General features: G+C 33.3%; 1 protein-coding gene across 1 annotated transcript; it reads left to right on the top strand.

Annotated features, from left to right (window-relative positions):
• Nucleotides 1-7,194: 7,194 nt before the first annotated feature.
• Nucleotides 7,195-25,675, top strand: LOC118205076 (histone H2A.Z). Its single transcript, XM_035377367.2, has 4 exons — nucleotides 7,195-7,370; nucleotides 7,449-7,526; nucleotides 14,956-15,069; nucleotides 25,281-25,675. Exons 1-4 carry the CDS (start codon nucleotides 7,368-7,370, stop codon nucleotides 25,473-25,475), a joined length of 390 nt encoding a protein of 129 aa, XP_035233258.1. The 5' UTR covers nucleotides 7,195-7,367; the 3' UTR covers nucleotides 25,476-25,675.
• The last annotated feature ends 1,703 nt before the right edge of the window (nucleotides 25,676-27,378 follow it).

Below are 27,378 nucleotides of genomic sequence, written 5' to 3'. Positions count from 1 at the left end.
ATTCAGTTCTTATAATGGCACCTCATGTGTCAAAGGTCCCAGTCAGGACGAAATTAATAAGTTTCTAAAGAGATTTAGAAGAGGAAACTTTTGCTGATACAGATTCGGACTTTTCAGATACAGAAGAAATATATTTTAATCAAGCTTTTAATACAGATAAAGTTACCGATGACTTCAAAAGCAAGGCTAATAATTTATTTGAATGGAGACAGCGAAATGAGCATGACAAAGCTAACATATTGACATTTAGTGGTAATCCTGGTATAAAGACTGAATTTTCGGAAACTCATCTTGCTACTGATTTTTTAAATTATACCTTTCAGATGAATTGTTTAAAATTTTAACCAGAGAAACGAATCGATATGCTTCTCAAATCTTAGAGTTGCCACCAAATATAAGCGGAAAAAGGAAGCATGAAAGCGACTGAACGCCAGTTACATTAGATAAGCTTCAGAAATTTTTTGGATTAGTCTTACTCACAGGGCGTATTGAAAAAGACAGCATTCGAGATTATTGGATCTCGCCCTCTGACGAGGAAAGCGATTTCATAGCATGTTACTCATGAAAGTCCCAAATAAATATTTTTTACTCTCCTAATACCAGGAATTAAATCTTGACGAACTACCAGTGTTCAGTGGTCACATTCACTCAATCATGGTGTCTTAAATTACTGTTTGTATATCATAAATAAGGATTAAAATAGTGAACAATAAAAATTAGCCCGGTAAATTTTTTGTTTAATGAGCTTTTTACTACAAATTTTGGCAGTTTAGTTGAATAGCAGAATGTTACATTAGATCATGGTATTTATTTAGAATTCACCGCTGCTACTTCTTCATACAAAATAAAAAACCGGAAAAAATATTCCTAGAAGAAGATAGTTTTGTAAAAAATACACCCAGAAAAAATATTTCTGGAAAAACTGTACCAGTTCTAGTATAACAGTATTTCAGTATAAGGGGAATATTTACACCTTATACTGAAATACTTTGGATTATGAGAACTGTTTAATACTTTTTTATTCATGGCAAAATATACACTAATATTTACTAGTACGTTGGCTATTAGCTATATATAAATCTACTTAAAAAATGTACAAAAAGAGTGTGTTTTCTATTCGATTGCGTATACAGCTTCTTAGAGAATAAATGGTATTTATACGATATATTTCAAAATGTTTTCCAATTGGAAGTACGATTCTGTATGATGCGTGGAGAAAATTAATCAGCATAAGTAAGGTTTTGTATATATGCCCACGATTTTCTTCATTAAAAGTATAGCTTAAATTTATATTCGAAAATCCAGTTAATGAAATTATACTCGTATATCACTTCATGGTTTATTCTATTAATTCTCAATATCTCTTAAAAATAATACACAATCAATGCATCTTTTATAACACAAATTATTAAGTGTAGAGGTAACATTATTATTCAAGTCAACAAGCCTTGTTAATGCATAAATAACTTTCGTTACAAATATGACTTGAAATTATATAATTTCTCTCAAAGCTTTAAAAAAAAAAAAAAACATAAACAACAATGTATTTCTTTTGGCATTTTTCCCAAGAATAATAAAATACAATATTACTATAAGAAGCGTGATAAAATTATCTCTTATGAAAATACGATAATGCAATGAATGTTTTTGCAAGTGTACTTATTATTCTGAAACTTAAAATCAATTTACATACTAACTCAGTGATTTTCACATAAAACTCGTATTAGTCTGCTAGCATCTAGTGCTGCAGCTTTTACTTTTCAAATGAAACATGAAAGCAAGAGAGTCAGAATCTCTCTACGCTCACTGTTTGAGATTTTGTGAGGATGTTAAAAAATATTGCACTTTTCTCATGATCGAAGCCTCATCAGTAGACGAGAAGTTAAAGACTGTTGAATTGTTGAATACTGGTAGTTCGATTTACTTTCGGTTGAAACCCAGGCGAATGACATGCCAGCGTGTTTGTTTTCCCCGTATGTAAGGTTAATTTGTTCTTGTTTCCTACAGAAAGTCCTCTTTTTGAAAGAAGACGTAATTGTCAGTATAAAAAATACATGGAAATACTTTAATCTCCTTAATTCTGAATATTGTTTAAATTTAACTTCTTTAAATCTCACATCAAATTAAGTTGATAAAATTTAGTGTAACTAATAAAGTAATTATTCATCAAATCATAGGCTATGCATTTTGTAATAATATTTATTAAAATAAGAAAACTGTAGAGGTATTTTTAAAAATAATTGTAAAAATAATTGTTGCTAATACATAAATAGAGAATAAGAAAGATTTTAAAGGTTTTACTGTTTCAATTCACAATGAAAAAGTACTGAAAAACAGAAATATAAATTGCAATAGAAAAATAGAAAAAAAAATTGATATTTCCGCGCTTCAGTCATGAAAGGAAGAATAGAAATTAAACTAAATAAAAATTATTTAAATTCAGGTTACGTATGAGAAAAATCATAAAGACTCAAGCAGTTAACCAGTTTGGTTGCCAGGACCCAAACTCGTCACAAACTACCAACGTTCAGCAGACTTATTCAATCCACTATAGTAAACTTAATTTATTTTTTATATATTAATTATTAACAGCATTAAAATAATAAAAATATTTGTTCTAAATAAAAGTTAATGATCCTTCCTTGTATGGCATTTTCTTTGATTAGGAGTTTGGTGTAAATACTTAATGCTATATTCAAACAAGACATTTATTTAGAGCTTAATGTTGCAAAAAATGAATACTGGGAAAATTATCACTAGAAAAAAAAATATCTCCCTGATAATGAATTCCATAATATACATTTAATTACTCATATCCTTTATTAAACACATTATCATAATTATTAAATGCAATCTTTATTTATTACAAAACATTCGACAATACACTTTCTTTACAATAATACTTTACTTTTCTATACAAAAATACCATATTGAACGATTATATTACTTATGTGAGTTAATAAACAACAACATTGTTTAGTTCATGCATAATAACTTAGATAAAGTGTAATAAAACATTGCATAGTGATATTAATTATGTTACATAATTCCTTTGCAGCTTTCAGTTTGTAGAGTCATTCGGTTATTTTTGAAGTAAGAAACGAAAAATGTGCAATGCCCCCTAGCCAGGACTTGAACCTGGGCCTCTCAAATACGCGCCGAGTGTGCGAACCATTACAGCACGAAGGTATAAAGAAAGGAGGGGGAAAATACCTTATGTACTCTCCCTTTTAAAGAGCGACCGGGGATTAGGGTACCCAATCACCATATCAGGATGGTGAAGAATCATCATGCATCACCTTTTTTAGTTCGAGTGCCACTGAAGAGTCATTAGGTTATTTTTGAAATAAGAAACATGAAAAATGTGCAATGCCCTAGCCAGGACTCGAACCTGGACCTCTCGAATACACGCCCAATGTGCTAAAGATTACACCACGAAGGCCTAAAGAAAGGAGTGAGAAAATACTTCTTATAAAAGTAATGTTTTAATCCTATTTCACATCAAGTTTAGTGTTTCAGTGGCAGAAAAGTAAGAATTTATAAACTCAGTCAATTAATAATAAATTTCTAAGCTGCATGAATTTCTAAGTTCTGCAAGAATACCATTAAAAATGCAATCCTTAAAAAGAAGAGTGTATTATTTTGGAGCTGATATAGTTTGCATTGAGATTCAAACTGTCCTTAAATAATCCAAATCTTTGTTTCCGTTAAATAAGTCATATTTAATACCTATCCTCTTTCAAATCAGCAATCCACGTATAATTTTAAAAATGCTTTCCTTTACACTGAATTTTAGACATTTAGTCACAAAGTGACAAAGTTAGTGAATATTTAAATTTGTTTAAAAATTCTTTTCTATAAATTTTTCAACTATAAACAAACAAATTAAAAATAATTTTCCAGAAAACACCATTCCTTCGGAAAAAGATTCGAGTTTGAGCATAAGAGAAGCCTAAAGTTTGGAATATACCTTATTTTTCACTATCAGTTTCTTTAAAAAGCAGTTTTAAAAGTCACATCATATTCCGTTGATTAAACTTGCAGAAATCATAAAACACCATTTTTTTATAATAATTATTCGAATATTATGCTAAACATCTTAAAAATATAAAAAGGAATATATCTATAAGGAATTATAGAACTGTTAAAAGATAATTATTATTTGCATGCAAATAAAAAATATAGAAAAAGATTAATGTTTTAAAGATTTTTAATTTATGCTAAAAAATCGGAAAATAATGTAACATTCAAGAGAACTAATAAATAATGCTATTTAAATGTTGTAACAGTATCACAGAAGGAATGAAACATGTACCAGTTAATACAGATTTTATTAATAAATTATAATGCAATTTAATCGATCTGCAATGAAATCAGTGACTTCGAAATCTGGGTAACTTGGTTATAAAATGCATAAAAATTAAAAATGAAAACAGGCAAATTTTAAAAGCAATTTATTCGAAAATGAGATGTTTGTATGAAAGAATATCCTTTTAGTTCTGATACCGTTTACTCATGAAATGTTGAGTATTTGGTGGACAATTACCCTAGAGCACTCCCAGGGTCCGTCAGAGAGAGGCTATTCATTCGCAAAGTTCTTGACAGTTCGCATCTACTAATGTTTACAGTGCAATCAATCTCTTTTAGGCGGAACAATTGATCTAAAATTCTGGGAGGGATGGGAAATAACAAAAGAACTGCTTGACAATTTTCAGAGGTTTAGGGTTATTTTCGCGACATTTTACGGGAGGTTCGGTCCAAAACTAGCGACAGTTTTAAAGGGATTAGCAGAAAATCACTCGACAGGCTAAGGGTTAATGTTTTTGAGTCCTTGTATCACTATTGTCCAGATTGTTTTTAGCGAAGAGTAGTCAAAGAGGTATGACAGGGAGGATTCTGCGGTGCTGGTAGTTTCTTCTGTTGGATTTTCCTTTTGAATGGAGGTTTGAGCGAGATTTTCGTTACTGTTTGATGTCAGCGGAGGAAAGTCTTCTGTTAGTCTAGGGATTGATTGCTGGTGGAGGACTGGGTTGGAACTGGTGTGTTTTTTGGTCTGGCCGGGCAATTTGAGAAGTTGGCTGGGTGAGGACCGTTGCAGTGAACATATGGCTGGCTGGTCGCGACTGTGGGTGCATTCTATAGGTTTATGATTGCTCCGCAAAGGACGCATACCCAATCTCTGGTGCAGAGCAGGGAACTGTGAAAAAATCCCTGGCATCTATAGCATTGTGGAGGGCCAGGTTTCTTGCGTAATGACTCTATTGATACGTTCATATAACCTATGCGTTTGATTTTGAATACTTCCTTATTTTCTTCTGATTTTGGTATATGTACTAAGAAAAGCGGCATCGGTTTATTTTCTTTTCTGTTTCTTAATAGTGTAATGAAGTTAACCTTGAATCCTTTGTCAAGTAGTTCTTGAGTGATGGTTCCGGGATCTGTGGTGATGGGTAAGCCTCTTATCATGACTTTTAAAACTTTATCTTCGGACAATAAGTAGGTGTGGGCTTTAAGCTTTGTTTCTTCAACTATTTTGCGAATGAATCGATGTGAGTCAGAGTCTGCAGTTTGTATTTCAAGGCGGCGTCCTTTTAAGGTGCCAGGTATCTCTTTTCCGGTTTGCTTGTTTTCCGGTTTGCAAGTTTTTTAAGAATTCATCCGCTTTTGGTACGTCATCTACGACAATAATGGGCACTTTATCAATTCTGCTTGCTTTTGGGCTAGAGTTTGGTTTTCTATTTGCGGGAATGGTGTCACTTTTGTTTGGGTGGTCTTTTGGGGTGGTAGTGAGCTGAGTGGCTGATTCATCTTCCTTGTCCAAATGCATGCCGTCTATTTGGTTCTCTAATTGTTTATATCGATTGCTGGTTTTGAGAGAAGGCTCCTTATCGGATCAGAGTCCCTTTGTCTATGGCGCAATTTTCTTTGTTCTTTGAAACCACTAATGGATTGAAGTATGTCGCAGAAGTTTTTAATCTCTTCAAATTGTTTAGTGAGCTTTTCGTTAGAGGTTTTTAATTCGTTTATTTTTGCATTGGCCATCTCGTTTTCCTGCATACGCAGTTGATTGATGGCTTTTACAAGGAGAAAGTTTAGTTCTTTTTTATCACTAGCGGACATAATCACATTTGGGTCGTTACGGATATCTTGGATATCTTCCACCAAGGATCTGGTAGTTTCGACGTCCTTGGATAAAGTAATTTTGTGACTTAAAATTTGGAGAACGTTGGGTTCATCATTGAGATGTCTCATGTGAAGATTTTCTGAGTTTGGAGGTGAATTTTCCATGTTCATGTTATTATTAGTTACAGTTATGTTTGTTGTGTCATATTGATTAATCATGTGAGGCAAATAAGTTGGAAAAAGGCCTTATTAAAGGGCGGACCCGAAGGTACCCTTATCAGCACGGTGAATGAAGAAAATCAGAAGAAAGAATGAAATACGACCTGTTTTATCCAGCGAAGGGTGCAGCAGTGCAGTTAAGGCGACGCTTTGGCGATGCGAAAGCCAAAGAAGAAACAACCCAGAGCCCGTGAGGCGAGGTCGATCAACTCGGTACAGTAGCGGGGGTGGTAGCAACGCAAGGAAACGGAGAGCCAAGCGATAAGACGTCTATCTCGAACGCTGTCGCACCTCGGAATGCGAAGCGATAAGACGTCTATCTCGAACGCTGCCCCACCTCGGAATGAAATGGTTTCGATTGGTGCTCGAGGATTGCAAATTGTTGCTTCGCACGAAGAACGCGTCATATGAGACGTCACTCTCGTTTAGAGATCTCGTCGCACGTTGGGAGGATACGGTGCCTTTCCGTCATCGATCTCGACCAGTATGCAGACTAGACCCCTATATTTGAATTGGAGCATAAAGCGCCAAATGAAGTAGCGTACTTACCTCTTTTGTTTTGCCATGTTTGTCTATGTTCTCTTTCCAGCTTCTGTGCTTGACTGGCTTTCTATCCAGATTATTGCTTTAAGTTACCGTTAGGAGATATGCTGTCAAAAAATTATGTACCATTACCTGATAATTATGTATATCCACAACATTTTAAGATATGTTCATTAATGCATTCAGTTATAATTCACATATATTCGAAACTATACTATAATTTGTTCGATGAGGGGTAGGGTTAGTAATACCCAGGTACCCTGGTGTCTGGCACCACTTTAGAATATATACAAGGCGCCAAAGGGAAGCCAAGCTTCAAGAGAAAGAAGAAAGTCGAAAGCTGTTTTATTGGTAGCACGCTATTGGCCAATCAAACGTCAACAGTATTGCTACATTTTGCCGCGAACATAGGAACGGAATTCGTTGTTCTTAGTGTGTAGTGAGTTTTCCGTTCAGCTATAAAACCTGCTTTTATTTAAGACATGGTAAGTAGCTTTATATTTTATAATCTGTATAATTTTCAAAGCGATATAACAGAACATTTGTTGGGTATTTTGTAATAGGCTGGAGGAAAAGCTGGTAAAGATTCCGGGAAATCTAAGACTAAAGCGATTTCACGATCTGCTAGAGCTGGACTGCAAGTAAGTTTTATACTGTTTAAAAGCTTTAAATATTATTTTACTACTTTACCGGGTTTTCTTTCTCAGCGGATCCATTGGCGCTGGTGCGTATTTATTCACCAAACTCACCAACGGCTAATCGGTCATGATTTTAGCGGTGTATAGTTAAATTGCAAGATATTCATATGGAAGCCATGATTTAAGCGGTGTACAGTCAAGTTATACGATATTTAGCATATAGAAGTAAAGTAAATAGGTTGATAATGACATGTAGCGATGTATAGTTAACCCGGAAGGACGTCGCGAGAATGCGCGTCGCAATTAAATGACATATGTTTCATTTTTATATGAAACATATTATTGCAGTTCAGTAAAATAATGCATTCTGTATTAATTGCAACGTTTATTATATAAAATAGCTTAAAAATAATGTTAATTTTAAAATTAATAACAAATAAATCAAAAATACTTACGTTTTCTTCAGATGACTAGGAATCATTGATTTCAATGAGAAATTTGTTTTATTTTTATTTTTATTTTTGAATGCAGTTATAATCCCAATTATGCAGAATTATTACATGGGCAATGAGTTATATAATTAATTTTCAAATCAATTAAACTAAAAAAAATTAGATATTTTTTAGTTTATACATGAAGCTTCTATTTCACAGTGTTCTTGACATATATTTTTTTTACACTTCACATATACAGTTTTTGATTTTCTGTCTTTTTTTCTTGAGCACATGTAACATCTCCGGTAACATAATTTTCTTTTCTTTGCGAATCTTCAAGAGAATCTTCGTTGTATTCCTACTGTTTCTGTTGTGATTTCAAATGAGGAACCTAAAAGTGCAAAGGCCAAAAAGTGCCTCATTCCTGAACTTCTCTGGTGGAGTTTTAGTAGATAAAAGCAAGCTCCGTGAATTTATGCCAGCAATATTTAAGAGCAAAAAAATATGCCCATAGGCCATCGGTTTGATATTCTTGCCACAGAATAAGTGCCACCCATTTCGTCGACTATATCAACTGCTCCTTTTGTCACGTTTTAAAACGTAATTACTTCAGATTCTTTCAAATCACCTGTGCTTTCATCAATATGGTCATCATTGTGCATAGCTGACAAAAAGTTAACACATTTGTGCTTTTCAGCCATATAAGAAAGTAGCATTGTATCCTTTTGAAACTCCAAGAGAGTTGAATGCTGTTCTCTATTTTTATTTGACACAAATTCAGGTGAGATAATCCTCTTATCCTTGCATATTATTCCAACAATAGAAATTTTATTTTTCGGTAAGAAATTGGCCTATTCATAACTGGTATACCAACTGTCTCTGGTAACGTTTCTGCCAGAATTGTATAATGGAGCTAGGATGTGCTTTGCTTTTTCACAAGAACTGTTGACTTTCTTGTATGGCCCATCTGCTGCTGACCTGAGTAAATTTCCATGTTGAAAGTATAGAAGGTTCACAGTAAATATCCGTATACCATATTTTGCAGGTTTCTTAGGCATATGCTGCCAAAAGGAGCATCGTCCTCGAAAAGGCTCCAGCTTTTCATCTAAGGTCACGTACTACTCTACATGATATAATTTCTGACAATTCTGGACAAAATTGTCAAACAAATCTCTTATTGGAGGTAGTTTATCACTTTTTCTTCTGTCTTCCCGTGTTCCGACATCATCGAATCATAAGGCATGAAGAATGAAAAGAAAACGCTTATAGTTCATTTGTTTTATGAAAAATATCCAATCCTGTTTCATCAATCGCCCATAATTCTCTAGCATTTACACGGGAGGATTTGTGCAAGCCATTTATATGAGTCCTAAAAAAGCAAGAAACTCTTCTTTCTCTATAGGTTTTGCATCTCTTTTAAAATTTCCCGATACATTTTTTACATAAATATTAGAGCATCTTGCAATCATTTCAATCAATGTGTCATCAAATATTAGCTTCCATGCATCGATGGGTGAAGCCACATCTTTAGATATATGTGTATTGCCAGGCAATTTTTTTATAATATTATGGGAATCTTTTAATTCGAAAGGGTTCTTTCTTCCATTTTGTTGTTTTATCTTTTCCTACAAAATAGTTTGATCACAAGGAATGTTTTCTGAAGAGTCGCACTCTTTCTGATTCAGACTGATGATCACTAAATATATTGTAAAGTATTTTGCAGTAATTGACAAGATGATCTTCTTAATAAAACCAGAGTCGTAGCTAGGGTTTTCAGCACCCAGGGACAACTGAAGATTTCGTGCCCCCTACTGCTTGCCAAGGATGGAAAACATTTAATTCTAAAATGTCGTTACATCATTTTGGCGCCCCTTAGGTTCTGCGCCCCGGGACAGATGCCCCCCATGGCCTCCCTCTAGCTACGCCCCTGAATAAAACATAAATTTTATTTTTAGTTTATGGAGATAGATAATTTGAATGAAATTCTTTAGTGGCAAAATTTTCATTCAACTATGTTGGTTTTTAAGATTGGCATATATATAACATTCTCAAAAGAATCATCCACTTCTAACAAAAATACATTATGGCAATGTACAAAAAGAAATTTTTATTAAAGAAAATCAGACATAAGAAATCTTACCACATTCTACTAAACCATAATAATAAAACTTTCTCTCTTCCAGATACATTTTAACTCCTTCTTTTTACAATTTAATATCAATGTTGCCAAAATATTAAAACTTAAAATTATGCTTTGTAAACAAATATTATCAAACTACTAGCTGGTAAAACTTTAGAATTCTCATTTTAAACAGTTTCTTATGTTGCTGAGCAACAGTTACATTATACAAATATGGCATTGCCACTTCAATAATAAATATATATTTATTTGTTAAATAACAAAATATTACAATATCTTCATTATCTCAATCCTGTAAGAAAGTCCATCTCTGAAAAGATGTTTGGAAATGTATAAGAAATGATGTTCCGCAAATTTACCTTAAAATGTATATAATTCAATGCTGTATACATTAGTTCAATTTAGAATATCCAAAGTGAGAATGGAAAAAGCAGTATTCTCATTTTCATTTATGAAATAACCAATGCTGTTGACAAATTAATATGTACCCTAGAATAATTCCACTTCCAGGATATCATTGAAATTATTTGTCCTTATAACAGATGTGGGAAAAACCAGCAGTTCCAGTATTTTAGACGTTGCATCAGGCCTGATGAAATTAAACATAACAACATCATTTTCTTCTGAATGATGCAGCCATACGTATGAAAAAGGCACATGAAACACTTCTCAAAACGTTGTATCTGAAATGAGTCGTAAATGCTTTGTGTGAAAAGTTCATGAATTGTTGCCAGACGTTGACAAACCTATTTGTATTCTAAGAAAGATATTTTTAAATCTCTGTTATAATCTTTGATCCAGAGTCTTTGGAGAGACTGCAGCTGATATATTAGTTTTGACAAAGTGGAGAGATGGTCAGGTGAGATTGTTATTATGCCAAGCAGTAATAACTTTAGGGGGCATGACAGTGTGATGGCCCAAGATACTGAATACTGAAGATTCCAACTTGGGTCAAACTACCAGTATTCAGCAATTGTATTGCTCAACTGCTTGTGAACTTGAACAAAAATATGAATATCTTGTTAGTGAAACCCATGACTTAAGAGAATCAGGAAAATTTATAAAGTTTTCAAGATTTAAACATGGTCGATTTTGTTATGAATCCCATGATTCTGACATGTTTTAAATATACTCTTGCCACATGGATAGAGGCGGAATGATCATTGTCCTGCTTACAACAGATATATCATGTCAATGTAGAATCTGAAGGAAAGTTTAGGTTATTCAAATATGGCAAAGAATACCGGCTATCGACCTGAAAAAGATGCCTTTTTGAACAACTTTCTTGTGTTTGCATTACATGTGAAGAAAACTAGAAAAACCAACCATGCAGCCAGCCCTTTAACCATATGAAACCAGATCAAACTACCAGTATTCAATGGTCTTAACCAGTTGTAAGAAAAATCTGAAGAAAATGCTTGCAATATCATGTAATCAGAAATTAACTATGTGTTGCATAGCAGGATTACTTTTTTAATGTAGTCTATGTAGATAATCTTTTTTTTTTCTTTCTTTATATAGATATTTGGCATGGTATTCATTACATATGTTCTCTGTCATTCATACAGAATACTAATATTTTTAGTGAAAATTGTCTTTTTAAGTGCTTTGCTTGTCGATATTCTCAAAATTATGTTTAATAGTTAGTGCTACTGTACATATAATAGATTAATGGATTCATTACTAAATAATACATTTAAAACATTCATTTTACACAAGCAATTTTTCAAAGTTGTTTTTTGAATTTACTTGCTGATAGCTTAAAATATTTTATTTTGAAACAACTACCTTTTTCATAATAAATTTGACAATGCCAAGAATCTTCAATAATATTCAAATCCTTAAAGTAGCATTGTAAATAAAACTAGAATAAACATTATACATCTTGTTATCTTTTAAGATTCATTCAAACTTTGATTAATTACTCAAAGCAGTGCTTTACTGAACTTTGATGACCCTGGGAATACATAAAAGTATTTTGGGTTGATCTTTGGATTATGGTAAATTAGTGATTTTTTGGCGAAAATTTGGCGACCAACTCTGCTACAGCAACCCTCTATTTTTTTTTTTGCCACCATTTTGTCTTCACGAAGTAAAGACATGTTTCTTTTCTTTTTATTTACTGAACACTTTTTCCAACAATCTACTAGCCGAATTACACTTATGCTAGAAATTTTATGTAGCAAAACTGCTTAATCATGACAAATATTAACTGCAAAATTGAGAAAAAGTGCACAATTGCAAACTCCTTGCGCGTTTTTCAGAATAGCACATACACATAAACCATTTGCACGTCAACTTATTTTTACTTAAAAAAACATCCCAGAATTGCACAAAAATGGCATTGCGCACACTCTTCACTATATCCATGTACACTGCTTTTTTCTCATAAATTACAAAAATTTGCACGAAAATGCACAAAAATTCTGTGAATCTTTAAACTCGGTAAAAAGCAAATATATGAAATTACCTGATCGCGAAAAATTGTATACCCTTTCCAAGGATGAACATTTCCACGTATAAAATAAATAAAATATCCAAAAACTTTTACCTCTAAATTATCTATTATATTATAAACGTCACCAACGAATTCATACCGCAAACATTACAAATGGTTACAAATACTTAGTATCAAATATTTAAATTATTTCCATGCACGTTTACTTCAACTGAAACGTATACCGAATTCCTACAAACATAAAATTCACAAAATAACTATCATTTAATTAAAATATCACTAAACCATGTACACGTCGACTTATTTTTACTTAAAAAATATCCCAGAATTGCACAAAAATGGCATTGCGCACACTCTTCACTATATCCATGTACACTGTTTTTTTCTCATAAATTAGAAAAATTTCACGAAAATGCATGAAAATTTTGTGAATCTTTAAATCCGGTGAAAAGAACATAAATGAAATTACCTGATCACGAAAAAGTATATATCCTTTCCAAGGATGAACATTTCCACGTATAAAATAAATAAAATATCCAAAAACTTTTACCTCTAAATTATCTATTATATTATAAACGTCATCAACGAATTCGTACCACAAATATTACAAATGGTTACAAATACTTAGTATCAAATATTTAAATTATTTCCATGCACGTTTACTTCAACTGAAATGTATACCAAATTCCTACAAACATAAAATTCACAAAATAACTATCATTTAATTAAAATATCACTAAACCATGTACACGTCGACTTATTTTTACTTAAAAAAACATCCCAGAATTGCACAAAAATGGCATTGCGCACACTCTTCACTATATCCATGTACACTGCTTTTTTCTCATAAATTAGAAAAATTTCACGAAAATGCATGAAAATTTTGTAAATCTTTAAATCCGGTAAAAAGAACATATATGAAATTACCTGATCGCGAAAAAGTATATACACTTTCCAAGGATGAACATTTCACCTATAAAATAAATAAAATATCCAAAAACTTTTACCTCTAAATTATCTATTATATTATAAACGTCACCAACGAATTCATACCGCAAATATTACAAATGGTTACAAATACTTAGTGTCAAATATTTAAATTATTTCCATGCATGTTTACTTCCACTGAAACGTATACCACTGAACTTCCACTGAAACGTATATTATTTTTTAATTGATTTCTGGAAGTTTCAGAAATTGTTTGCTAATATACTATAAAGTTCGATACTTGAAATCTGTATAGATAAATTTTAAAGAAATTTTTAATTTTTAGTTAGGCGATATCCGATTTCTTCTAATTAATTTCTTTATCTTGAAATATATGCTTTGGTGTATTAATTTTTAAATGTTTTATAAGCGTTTCTTAGTTGGAGGTCTCCAAAATACAATGCTTAATACAGCAGTTGTAAGCTGTCCACAAAATTTAAAATATGTATGGCAGTCAGAACTCGGACTTCTCTCAGTTTTATGAAATATAGTTAATAATGTAATGAAAACTTGAGAAATGTCCAGTTTTAAATTACCACATTCATTGCTGAAGTATTTCATTTCAAATGAAGCTGTATGCAAAAATTTTCTCTTTGAACATCACTAAGTTAAAGAAATGGAACTTTCTGTAAATACCAGATACAAAACATTTTCATTTGGAATGCAGCTTTTTATAGATTTTGTATAAAGCAATTAGTTTGATCAGAAATTTCCAGTATACTAAAGATTTTGCATTTTAATAGCCCTATAATTATTTAATCGCACTTTTAGAAAATAGTGTATGTTAATTTAACATGCAGAAATATATCTGGTACTTAATGGCTATTTGGTAGCTGCCAATACATTGTCAAAAAATACCACCTGTGGGTTGTAATTCTTGCGAGTATATGGCAATCCTAGAATCTGTATCTGATTCTTGTACAAAGATGAGATTTTTTCTTTTCCTTTTCATCTTAACATTCTCTCCCCTTTTCAGAGGTGGTGGTATGAGTAAAAATAAAAATGCTTTAAAAAAAAAAAAAAAAAATAGAAATTCTGTCTTTGATCCTGAGACTGGCTTCCATATACAAAATATTGTATGCATATGGAAATGAGTAGAATGGAAGAATAAGCGGCAAGCTGCTACACATTGTCATCATGTGTCTTCTTATGAAGGCAGGGAATAAAAATTCATTTGATGCCATTTAATATACTATTGTCTGACAACATCTATCAGAAATCAAAATACTAGATTTTATCTTCAAAAGGTACAAAGAAATTGTTTGTGGTGTGTTGCTGGGTGTAACTAAATCCAATAAGAGCGATAAATTTTATTATTTTGATCAATTTTTCTATTTTAAGAGTTATTTAAAATCTCGTTCTCTCTTCTACAACAATTCATACACGACATTATATCTTAGAATTTCATTCTAGTTCCCAGTGGGTCGTATACATAGACATTTGAAAAGTCGGACTACAAGTCATGGTCGAGTTGGTGCAACTGCAGCTGTCTATAGTGCTGCTATTCTTGAATACCTAACAGCTGAAGTAAGTAAATGAAAAATTTTTTAGTTGTTTGTCATATTATACAAAAGATTTTAAAGATGCTTGCAAAATTAATTAGTAGGTGATTTGCAGCTAATTGTTCTGTATTGAGAGGTAAGTTCTGAAGTTCATATTCTGCGTAAGGTATATACTAGAGATAGATGATCTGCTCTTAAACAGATTCCAAGAACCAATTTACTTTACTGAACGAGCAATCTCCGAACCAGTGAACAGAGCGTTAGTTCTTAAACAGTTCACGGAGAGCTCTTGTTGGGAAGTGTGCCAAAAATTTGATCGTCTCTTACCTTTTTTTAATTTGTGTGTGTTATATATGTATGCTTCTGGTATGCTTGTGTTCCATTTAGTATTTACAAAACAAAGCATTAAATAACCCGATGCATCTCAGCGAAACCGATCACTCCTTTTGACGAATGGATGGAGGTTTTTTTCCATCTGGCAGTGCGAGGATCTGTTTTAAGTATGTAGATTATAGGTGCTCAGTTTCCTCCTCGGATTTCCAGCTGTCAGCTCTCTGGCACTCCTGTAGTTGCAGATACAGGTCCTTCAGAGTCTTGATTATTTGCTCTTTTCATCACTCGTCTAGCTGCAGATCTGATTCCTACAGGGTTTTCATTATTCATTCATTTCATCGCTCTGATGCTCCTGTTCTAACCGCAAATCTGGCTCCTGTGGAATCTTGATTATTTGCTCTTTTTGCTTCTTCAAAGCTGTTCCTTTGAGTTTCATTTTGATTCTTTGAATACTGTGGCGTAGTGTAACTATGTATATTAGGTATTACCTTTTTTATACAATATTATTGTAACATTTATGTAAAATAATAAATTATATTTTTATTTCTTATTTTACTAATGTCTTGTAGTGAAGAGCTGTAAATTTCTCTCCAATCTTCTTAAAAATTAGGGTACTATTCCATTTTGAGGGCTGTAAAAAAATTGCAGCGAAAATGTATGTGCAAAAGGGCCAAATATAGCAAACGCGCCCACTTAAGAGCGCACCAAATCTAGCGTACGCGCTATTTCAGATTGCGTAAGTTTATATAGTTTTATATTTCTTAAAACTCCGTTGAAGTGCTAGTTTAATTTTTAAATCCTTTTTGATTTTAAATCCTTTTTTGATATTCTATGGGTTTAACAATTAGGGAATTGCCCATGACGAAAAGTCGGTAGTAGAATTTTGGGTAAAGTGCAGAATCATCCACTGCTTGACGCGTTTTTTAGAATTGCACATACTCGGTATTCATGTGCACATCAACCTACTTACACTTTAAAAAAAATCCTAGAATTGCACAAAAATGGCACTGCGCACACCCTTTACTTTATCTATGTACACATCAACCTATTTTCACTTAAAAAGTAAAAGAAAATTGACAGAAATCCAATTGTTTTTACCCTTGTAAAAAGCGGCAAACAAACAAGTGAGTGATTTTGCACTTTGCCGAGAATATTTTCAAAGAAAAGGCATCATTCATTATAGAAAATTACGTTTGAACGACCAATGAGATGAAATTATGCTTTAGCGATAAGTCGGTAGCGAAATAGCGATGCAGGCATCCATTCAGTTATGTTTAGCAATTTTTATATAAATTACAATAATGATCTGAAATAGTTATTTACTCTTATGCTTCCATTCAGTCATGTTTAGCCTTTTTGATGTAAATTATAATAATAAAAAAGTATTATATGAAATTAACCTTTCATCTAAATTAAAACACTTAAAACTTAAATAGTTATTTACTATCATACTTCCTTTCTTGCTGCAATTATTAGGGTTGCCGCAGCTATTTTTGGCAGCATTGGCATCAACAATAGTTCGGCGATTTTCTATGGCCCTCGAAACCGAATAGTACCAAAATTAGTGTATCTTTATAAACATAACTTTCTCTATTTAATATAGTTTTTCAAGTTTGCAGAACAAAGAATGTCAAGCAATATTTGGTACCATTTTGTCAAATTAGTCTTTAAAAAAAGGAAAATGCCAGTATTGTCAGCAGTTTCCTGTTCTTTATACCTCCAGTCTAAAAATTAATTTTTGCACTGTGCTTTGTAATACAGTCAAAAGTTGTTAATCCAGAATGATCTATAATGTGGACCTCAAAGCTACAAACTTTCTGCGCATGCGTCAGCGCATAATGCGTTCACGCATGCGCAAATGCGTGTGTGCATAATACGTTTACGCATGCGCGTTTAATGTATAACGGACGGTATAAGCTAAGCTAAAATTATCTAATTATCTAGTTCAGTTAATGTTGGAGATTGCATCATTTCTTAATCTTCTAATTGGATCCGGCTTATTATTTTTTGCACTCTGTTAGAATAATTTTATAAAAGTAAGCTTGAACTTTCGATTATGTCAAATAGAATTTCCGATGCTGGAGCTGCCAAAAGATCTACAAAGCGAAGTATGTTTCAATGTCCATCAAACAAAAAGTGGAATTGCTGCAAAAAAATGGATAAAGGCATATTCTTTGTTTCTCTAACCATTCCGAAATCTGTTTATCAATTTCGCGCTGCTCTACAGGGGTGGTGAACGTCACGGCGCAAAATGAACTGGAAGATGATCTGTCAGCACTATCCTTATCTTCCGGGCAGATGTTTTTATTTTATTCAGCTTATAATTCCTTACTAAATGTAGTATTTCATCTCGATGTATTCCGTCTTTGATATGATTTAAATCAAATTCCTCGTCATTATAAATATCACGAGTACACATCAAATAGTTTTCTGGTTGCAATTTTCTTATTTCGACTATGCGTAATGTATGCTCTAGGCATGTGCGCGTTGATAGAAATGTTTAATAAAGTAAACAAATAAATATTAAGCTTTTTTTTTTGATACCCTTTAAATCATAATTGCTCTTTATTTCATAAATTACGGTTTCATATTTTTAATTTTGTAATTTCTGCTGCATGCCATCTTACCAGATTTAAAATGATGATCTATAATCCGGAATCGCCGAAGTCCCGACAAGTCCGGATTAAAGACTTTTGACTGTAGCAACAAAAACTATCTTCCCACTGTTTGGTACTGTTATAAAATTAACAGAGTGATGGCTAATTGGATTTTTGAACTTTATTAACAACAACAAAAAAAAAAAAAAAAAAAAAAAAAAAAAAAAAGTAAAAAGAACTTACATACGTCTTATTGTTTACATGACAACTTTTAAAATGACGAAAGTAAAAAGTGATGTCAGATGCATAAAACATAAGAAAATAATAAACAGTGATGCCACTGATACTGCACATAATATCAATTAAATGCTTGATTCTCAACAGCCTCCTTCGAGCACGAAAATAGTCATTGTTCATATAGATTAACCTTTACTTATTGACTGTTTTTACACCAATAAATTTCTTCTGGAAATGAAACTGAGGTGCTGTAAGCGCCTTCGTCAAAATGTCTGTTTGTTGCTTGTGACATAGTCTAATTGAAAACGTCTCTTCGAGAACTCATCTTGCACAAACTTGTAGCTTTGGTCAATGTGCTATGTGCGTGTGTGGAACAGTGGATTTTTGATGTACTTGATAGTACTCTGATTATCAATTTGTACTTTCTTAGCTATCTCATTGAACAAGCTCTTCAACCATGTCAAGTCTTTTGTGGCATCAGCTGCTGCCATGAACTCTGCTTCTGTCGTCGAATTGGATATGACCTCCTGTAGCTTGCTTTGCCACGTAATTGCACCTTCACGATAGAAAGAAATAACACCTGTTCGAGACCTGCGTGTTTCTGCACAGCTGTTGTTATCTCCATCACTAAACAACATCAAACTTCTATCATCTTCATTACTGTACACAATGTCGTGTCCTATGGTATTGCCAAAGTATCTTAATGCTGTTTGTACGATTTCCCAATCAATCTCTGTAGGATTGTTCAGCTTTCGAGACATCAAACTCACTGCATAAGCAATATCCGATTGAGACCCCATCGCCAAGTACAGCAAACTGCCAACCACTGATCGGCATGGAATTTCACTGCTGAGAGGCCTCACCTAGTTGATCTTGATCATGCCGTCGTCATTTGGTTGACCATAGTCGATCTTGAGACTTGACTTCTTTACTGGAATGTGTGATGTCTTAGCATCTCCATATTGTTCTAATAGCTTTCTTGTAAATGCTTCTTGGTGCAGGAAGAGTGAGCTGTTTTTCAAACGTTCTACTTGTAGACTAAGGAAACAATTTAACGTCGTTACTCGAATGTTAAAATGTTGCTTGAGCTCGTCCATAAATGTGAAGAATGCCGCTTTGTCCTGAACTGCGACAATGCCATCATCAACCTAAATCGCCATCAGCATCTTATGCCCATAATCATTTCTTATGAACAGGCAGTTGTCGGATTTACTTTGTATCATGCCACGTTTATTCATCACGTAGGTAAACTTGGCATTCCAACATCGTCCAGCTTGTTTCTTGCCGTATAAAGGTCGAAGATCTTGCATACACTCTTACTCCCGTCGTTGTAGCCTTTGGGTTGATGCATGTAGATCTCCTCAGTTAGAACACCATAAAGGAATGCTATCTCCACGTCAATTTGATATAAGTTGAGATTCTCCTTGGCTGCCGTTGCAATTAGAGCTTGAATAGTATCATAGAAGCACACCGGGCTAAATGTGTCTTTGTAGTCGATATTCGCCGTCGATATACACTTTTGCTACCAAACAGGCCTTAAATCTCTCGATTGAGCCATCCGGATTTGTCTTCACTCTGTAAATCCAGCAATTATCAAGGATTTATGTCCGTTAGGTGGCTCAACAAGTTGGTTTGTTCCATGGTTGGCATGCAAAGCCATTTCTTCGTCCATGGCTCGTTTCCATTTGGCGTATTCAGGAGACTTCGTTGCTCTGTCATATGTTTTAGGCTCTTCCAACTTCAGAATGCTGTTATACACGTTGTAGTCATTAAATCTGACAGGCCGTTGGATAGCTGAAAGGTCTCGCGATATACGCACGGTCATTTGTGTTGGTTCATCTTCATCAGTGCACAGATCACTAGCTCCCTGTGTGTTTGCATCATCATGTGCATCTTCCAAAATAAACTTCATACTGCTTAATAGACCGGTGTTAGATGCTAATTTTGAAGGTTGGGAAGTAGGATCGATTTGCTGTTCATTGAACACTACATTGGCACTTTTTATCGTATCATTCCTTGATGATATGAAAATCAGATACCCATCGTCATCACAATAACCAACCAAATAGCCCTTTATAGCTAGCTGTGTCATCTAATTTACCTCTGTTGACATTTGGTACATGCAGCTGATCCAGAAACTCCAATTCTGTTGATTGCCGGTTTGCGTCCAAACCATTCCTCAAACGGAGATTTTCCTGTAGTCTTACTTGGTGCATTTCAATTGAGAACGTAGACAGTGCTTCTGCCCATAGAAACTATGGTAGGCCTGAATCCTTGATCATAGTGCGAACTGCATTCATTATCGTATGATTCTCTTTTTCAACCAATCCGTTATGTTCTGGTGTATATGGCATAGTGATTCGCAGCTTGATGCCTGCATCATCAGTCAGTTTCACCAATTTATCATTGTCAAATTCACGACCACCGTCTGTGACCAGTTCTTTTACATTTATACCATCTTTGTTGGTCTGAAGTAGAAACTGCTTGATTTTATCCACAGCCTTATGTCTCAGAAATTTTACGTCAAAACTTAGAGTAATCGTCCTTAATCACTAACATGTACTTCTTTCCACCTCTTGATAAGACTGGCGATTTGAGTAAGTCTGCATGTATTATCTCACCAGACTTTTGTGTTTTGAATCGTTTTGGTTTAAATGTTCGGTGACTTTGTTTACCATATGCACATGGCTCATAAAATGGTCCATCGTCAATAAAACCTATACCATTTTGGCGCAAGTTTTGTTTTCCTTGATGCCAAAGTGATAATGGCAATTTTGTCATCGTCTTCATTGCCGTCTTAGGAAAAGGAATTGTCATTTCGTTGTCAATTAAGTAGGCTGTGGCAGCAGAACCCCCTTGTGGCTTGACTGGTTTTGCACATAATTCAAAGAGTCCATTAAAGTATATTATCTGGGGTCTCCTTGCGAAAGAAACGATAAATCATATCATTTGAATCACCAAAGTTCGAGATTTCTCGCTTCATTACCTTTGAGGCTGATAACAAATTTTTGCCAATTTCTGGTACGTACAGTACATCAGTGAGCTCAATATATTTTTGTACGTTTCCAACCATCGCGTACATATCGGTGTCCCCACAGCCATATGCTGGTATTGTCTGTTTGTTACTGACTGTGATTTCTGCTTGTTTGTTAAAGTGACGGTACGTCTTGAAATACTCGATTAAATTTGTAATGCGTGCTGTAGCTCCATCGTCTTTAAGCCACACATTTTGGCCACAATCATCTTCTTGACAAGCAAATGCACTGCATTGAGTATTTGCAATGTTTTGCCATTCATCGTGGTTGGCTTGTCAGGGAAAACTGGGCAAAATTTACCAATGTGTCCGGGTTTATTACAACGAAAACAGATGCCATTGAAACTTTTCACATCATCACTGGTCTTACTCAGCATGTTCATTGTTTTGTTCCATTTCTTTCCGCTATGTTTTGTGCTATAATTAGCATTTGCTACAAATGTTATCGTATTTTCGTTTCTAACCTCTTGATTTCTTCTTTGCAGCCGCATGTTGATCTGTTCGATCAGGTGACTTTTCCGTCTTTGGCATTGAGTCCCACTGTGATTTGAACTTGATATATTCGTCATCAGGAAAAATAGATAAGATTCGCGGTGCTAGCAAGTTCTGTGGCAACTTTCCTTCGTCGCTCAACTCTTGCTTTCGTTGAAGATCCACCCACAGTGTACATAAACGTGCGAGTGATTGCATTACACTTTTGCCTTTCTCAATCCAAAAAGTGAAAAACTGTTGCAGAAGATTGTCCAATTTCATGCTTGACACTTTCTCAAAATTACTAATTAACACATTCAGTGATACATCTGTGCGAATGATCACAGCAGCTTTCACATATGCTTTTGTGGCTCCGTTGTACTTGCGTATCGTTTTTTCATTCGCGCTTTCTGCCGGAGCTTTTGGCATGATAAGGGAATTATCGAAGATGCCTGCACAATTGTTGAGCACAAATAAATAGTTTATTTCAAATTTCCAATCAGTCCAGTTGGATAAACCTTCCAATTTGGTACACTGAACAAAATTTTTTTCCATATTACGTCGTCATTAACCAGGAAATATGCAGCAAAAATAAAAGGCTATTGGTACACTGTACTGTCTACCTACACACTGTTCAGGTGGAAATGTTGAAATCGAAAACGAAAGTAAAAACAATCCTTGATTCAAATATGCCAACATAGCCATTTTTAATTTATTTTGCACAGTTAAACGTCGCTAAATCCCATAACCTGTTACAAAGAAGTAAGAAAAAGTAAAGAGTACTTAGTCTTATCGTTTACATGACAACTTTTAGAATGACGAAAATAAAAAGTGATGCCATATACATAAAACATAAGAAAACAATAAACAGTGATGCCACTGAAACTGCACTTAATATCAATTAAATGCTCGATTCTCAACAGGCACATATCGCCCAAGTTGCCGAATGCGATTATTGGAAGTTTGCCAGGTGCCGTTATCTGAGTATTTTCCAGAAATTTATGCACTAGACACTTTGTCTAGACACTTGAAAGTACTAGACACTTTGTCTAGACACTTGAAAGCACTAGACACTTTGTCCTCAGAAACATGACCTTTTGCAAAAGATGTTGGTCCTGCTGTTTCGTTTAGAACATTATAAGCAGGTGAATTTTGGGAATTTATTTCATTTCATATAGTGTTATCAGGAGCGGAATTGTAAACACAGTTTTGCAAATACCCTGATCCTTTTTTGCCCATTTATTTCAGCTGAGTTCTTCTTTGTTTACTTCGCTGTCCTTGGATTCATTAATAGTTTGTGTCTGGAATTCATCTTCAGTTTCTACAGAAAAATTATCAATTTCACCTCCATCAGACTCATTTTCAGATAGCTCCTGCAACATTTTTTAAAATTTCTTCATCCGTAAGACCTCTTTTCTGCTTATTAGACATATTTTGTAAAAGTTGAAAAACGTAGAAATATATCAGACAACGATAGGGAATATGTTTTAGCATATGATTCTCACAGCGTAAAGGAAAGGTGATAATGAACTCGATGGCAGAATTCATATGTACTGAAATACTGATTTGGGATTAGCAAGAAAACATCTGTCCTAACTGTTATTACCTGCAGTAAGTAAGCTGAACTAACAAACGGGAAAATAAATCTGTAAAATAAACTATTTCTGAAAAGAAATGTAAGCATGAAAAACCCTGCATCTACCTTCCTTCCATATTTTCTTCAAACGAATAGATAATTGCAAACAAAGGAACAACGACTTATGTAGACATTACAAAATATTGAAACCAGCCAGGTTTTTGTCCCTCTGGGAGATAGTATGAATGCAATCGAAAAATCATCAGTGAATGTTTTCAATGGGTTATTTGACAATGCCTCGAGCAAAAAGAGGGATAAAAGTAAAGGGGTTAAAATGACCCCTGTCCGCCGTTCTAGGAATACATGCCAATATTTCAAAAACTAACAAACCTAGAATGCTGAAAATTGTTTTACAAGTATTTGTTATCTAGTTAAGTCAATTCTTCCAATAAAACAAAAGTAACCAACAGTCAAAAGTTTTCAGGGGTCAAAATGACCCCTATTGCCATTCTAGTGTTAAAAACTGATTCAGTTTAGTGAGAAAACAATTCTGATCTAATCTAATCAATTCTTAAAAAAGCAGTTTTGCCCATCTCTGGTATATGTAGGATTCCCTACCAATGTGACTTAATTTGCAGTAGTCAAACTAAGAAAGCTTTAAAATTTCACACTAAGGAATATGAGGAACATGTTGAGGGGAGGAATTAAATCTCCTATTGGTCAAATAATTATATTTTCCATTTCTCTGCAGCCAGAATTATTGAAAAAACATCTTCCATTTGCGAATTTGATTTTCTAGAGGCATTCCACATTAAAAAAAAAAAAAAAAAAAAAAAAAAAAAAACCACTTCTACTTAGCGATCTGTATTTTAATCAATCTTCTTCAGTTGTTTTCATTCCTTATCAGTAGTCATCATCTCCTAAACACAGGTTTCTGTTTCATCATGTGTGCTTCTGCAGCTGAAAAAGAAGATTCTGTATTTAAACCTTCAAAACTAGTCACACAAATTTATGAATATTATTCTTATTCCTCCAATAATATTGCACATCCAATAATAATGCTGAAATTATTTGCTTTTTATTTGAGTTAATTACATTATCTAATAAAAAGTAATGGAGATCAAATGCCAGATATCCTCATAAGCAAGTATATTTTTGTTTTTGTGAGTATTTAAAGTTCTCTTAAGAAAATTGTATTTTTAGAAACAGTTTATACTTTTGTTTGAAATAAAATGAAATTGATTTGATTCACATTTTACACTTTTATCCTGTACTTTTTAGTTTAAATATTATTTCTTGAGAAGAAAATGAAGATCTAGCATCTTTAAAATGTTGTATTTGCTATAATGTTCATTAATTTTCCCCCTTTGCCTTTTGGAGGCTCCCTTCAAAAAATCAAATATAATGAACGTACTTTTTTAGAAGTTTTCAGTTTTATATCACTTCTCTTTTCACAAGAGTGCAGAGATTAAACTAAGTTCATCTATATAAATGTTCTAGCAAAATATATATATCTGTAAACAAACATGAAAAATTTTTGTTATGTACCTGTATCATGATGGAAAAAAATCAGTTTATGAAGCTAGCTGTTATAAATGCAAACTAATAATATAAGTTTTTGTATTAAGCAACATTAAGTGATGTTTGTCAATAACTTTCTCAATATTCTGAAGCTTGTATATAAAATTTTCAGATATGAGAAAAATATTGGTTCAGATTTGTTTTTAAAGGAAATAAGCTAATTATATCAAAATTGTGTTCATTGTCAATATGTATTTCCTAACTTAAAATCTTGGATACATTTTAAAGTAAATATTTATCTTATTTGTTGGCAAAATTCTGATTTCAAATTGTCTTCCTTTGCCAAATAGCTTTTTTCATTTATTGTGAATGAATTAATGTTTAATATTAGCTGTGTAGATAAAAACAACCTTCTTAAGTTTTAGTTTTTGTAAATAGTTGCTTTTATTAATATTGTTACTATTTAGGTTTTGGAATTAGCAGGAAATGCAAGTAAAGATTTAAAGGTGAAAAGAATTACCCCTCGTCATCTTCAACTAGCTATACGTGGAGACGAGGAGCTCGATTCACTTATAAAAGCCACAATAGCTGGTGGTGGTGTCATTCCTCACATCCATAAATCTCTCATTGGAAAGAAGGGCACTGCACCTAAAACACCATGAATTTATCAGAAGAATATCATCTTTAGGTTCTATATCAGTGTTGCCCATGAACTATTTTTTGATAAATATACCTTGTTTTCTATTTCAAGTCAATATGATAAATGAGACATTGTATTTACATTTTCTGTAAAAGTGAATATTTTGGATTCTCCTTGTTGAAATTCTTAATATTGCTACAATAAATTCTACTTAAAAGTATACTTTAAGAATTATATTAAATTCAAGTTTCACATATTTTTAATTTAATGGTACATTTAGACTGAAATATATTTGGGTAAACCTCTAAATTTGCCAAAAAAGGTATTAAAAAGTTATTTTCTCGATCATGACACAAAAGTGCTCTTTCTATTTTGTACCTGGACTCTTTCTTCATCAGAAAAAGTGAATACATTTTAACAGATGGTAGTTGTGTACTGGTTTTGAAGTTGAATTATCTTAACAATATATAGTGTGGTGTTTGTTTAACATATGTTGATTTTCTTATGACTCATGCGGTACATAACAGTTAACAAAATGAGCTTGGAAAGGTCTTGAAGGATGTCACGTAGTGTATCAAATCAATTATGCCGAAGCTTCTTCATTAAGAAATAATAACAGCATGTGTATGAATCCCCATAGGTGCATGAATTAACACTGTTCAAACAACTTCTCACCATTGTGTTGCGTGTCTGTTCACTAATAGCACCACTCTAGCATCTTAAGCATTCTAAGAAACTGCAGAATATATTAAACCTAAATTAATCTATGATATAATGATTATATTAATCTGTAATTAAGTTCAATACTTGCACACAATAAAGAATTTTTGTTCGTTAAAGTGCGTATACATTTTCCTGATGGATCCTGTAATTTGGACGCATTTCAAGATGCACTTATTTGGAAGCACAGTAGAATTCCAGAAATCCGCAAAGCTTGGGACCGCAGGTTGGGCGGATTTCAGGACAGAAACGATAAAGCATAATATTTGGACTAAAAGTGCAAAATGAATAATGCGTATTAGATACATTTAGTTAAATTATTTTATACATTATTGCAATTATTTATTATATGCATTACATTATTAATTCATATATAAATTGATTATATTATTCATTGCATTATATGTACATAGCATTGAGGCTTGCCGATTTCGCCTCATGCAAAGATTTCCGGTTTGGGGATTCCAGTGTTAGAATCACTGTTGCTGTAAAATTTCAACAGCCTTTCTTTATTTTTCCGTATATCATACACAATTGTGTTGCAATTCCATACCATTCTGCTATAAATCGAGGAGTAGCACCTGCTTCCAACTTTTGCAGAATTTGCACTTTTTGGGTTGCCGTCGATGCAACGTGTTTATGTTTATCAACGTTCCAAGCAGTAAAATCACGAGTGCGTCTCTTATCTGTCATTGTAATAAAAAGGGCTGAAATTAAAAATATTCTTAATTTATCCACAAAATATCCGGATAAAAAAAAGGCAGCACTAAACAATCTCGTGAAATGAAATAACAAAGCTCAGGAAATACAACATGAATCATGAACTTGAACAAAGAGTTGAGTGAATCATCTGCTTTTTTACCTTGATGCAGATTAGAGAGAACAAAACTTATCTTATTTTTTTTAACGTTTTTATATCAATAATCGTTTTGACTCATTATTATTCGGTAATTATGACATCATTATTCGGTAAGTATTTTTTCTTCGATATTTCATACTCAATGTTGCGGTTTCCAGAACCTATAAACTGAATGTTTATATTCTGAGAGGCAACGCGGATTTTTGGTATTTGACTGTATCAGTAAAAGTATTTTTGACATGTATATAGCTTGGTTGGTTGGAGGTTCACAATATTTGAGGTGAAGCTTGAATTCCAGTTTTACATATTTTAATATTGTAGAAACTCCTAATTAGGGCATTATGGG

This window comes from Stegodyphus dumicola, chromosome 8 (genome assembly GCF_044657685.1).
Source record: "Stegodyphus dumicola isolate Sdum_Otavi_A_Nest chromosome 8, ASM4465768v1".
Classification (NCBI taxonomy): domain Eukaryota; kingdom Metazoa; phylum Arthropoda; class Arachnida; order Araneae; family Eresidae; genus Stegodyphus; species Stegodyphus dumicola.
Note: the sequence above shows the minus strand (reverse complement) of the source record. Positions and strands in the feature narration are given on the sequence as shown.

What these genes read in the sequence shown, in the direction of transcription:
- LOC118205076 (XM_035377367.2), top strand. An exon ending in CTGCTAGAGCTGGACTGCAA is followed by an intron (nt 7,527 to 14,955) that starts GTAAGTTTTATA and finishes ATTTCATTCTAG; the next exon opens with TTCCCAGTGGGTCGTATACA. An exon ending in TTGAATACCTAACAGCTGAA is followed by an intron (nt 15,070 to 25,280) that starts GTAAGTAAATGA and finishes GTTACTATTTAG; the next exon opens with GTTTTGGAATTAGCAGGAAA.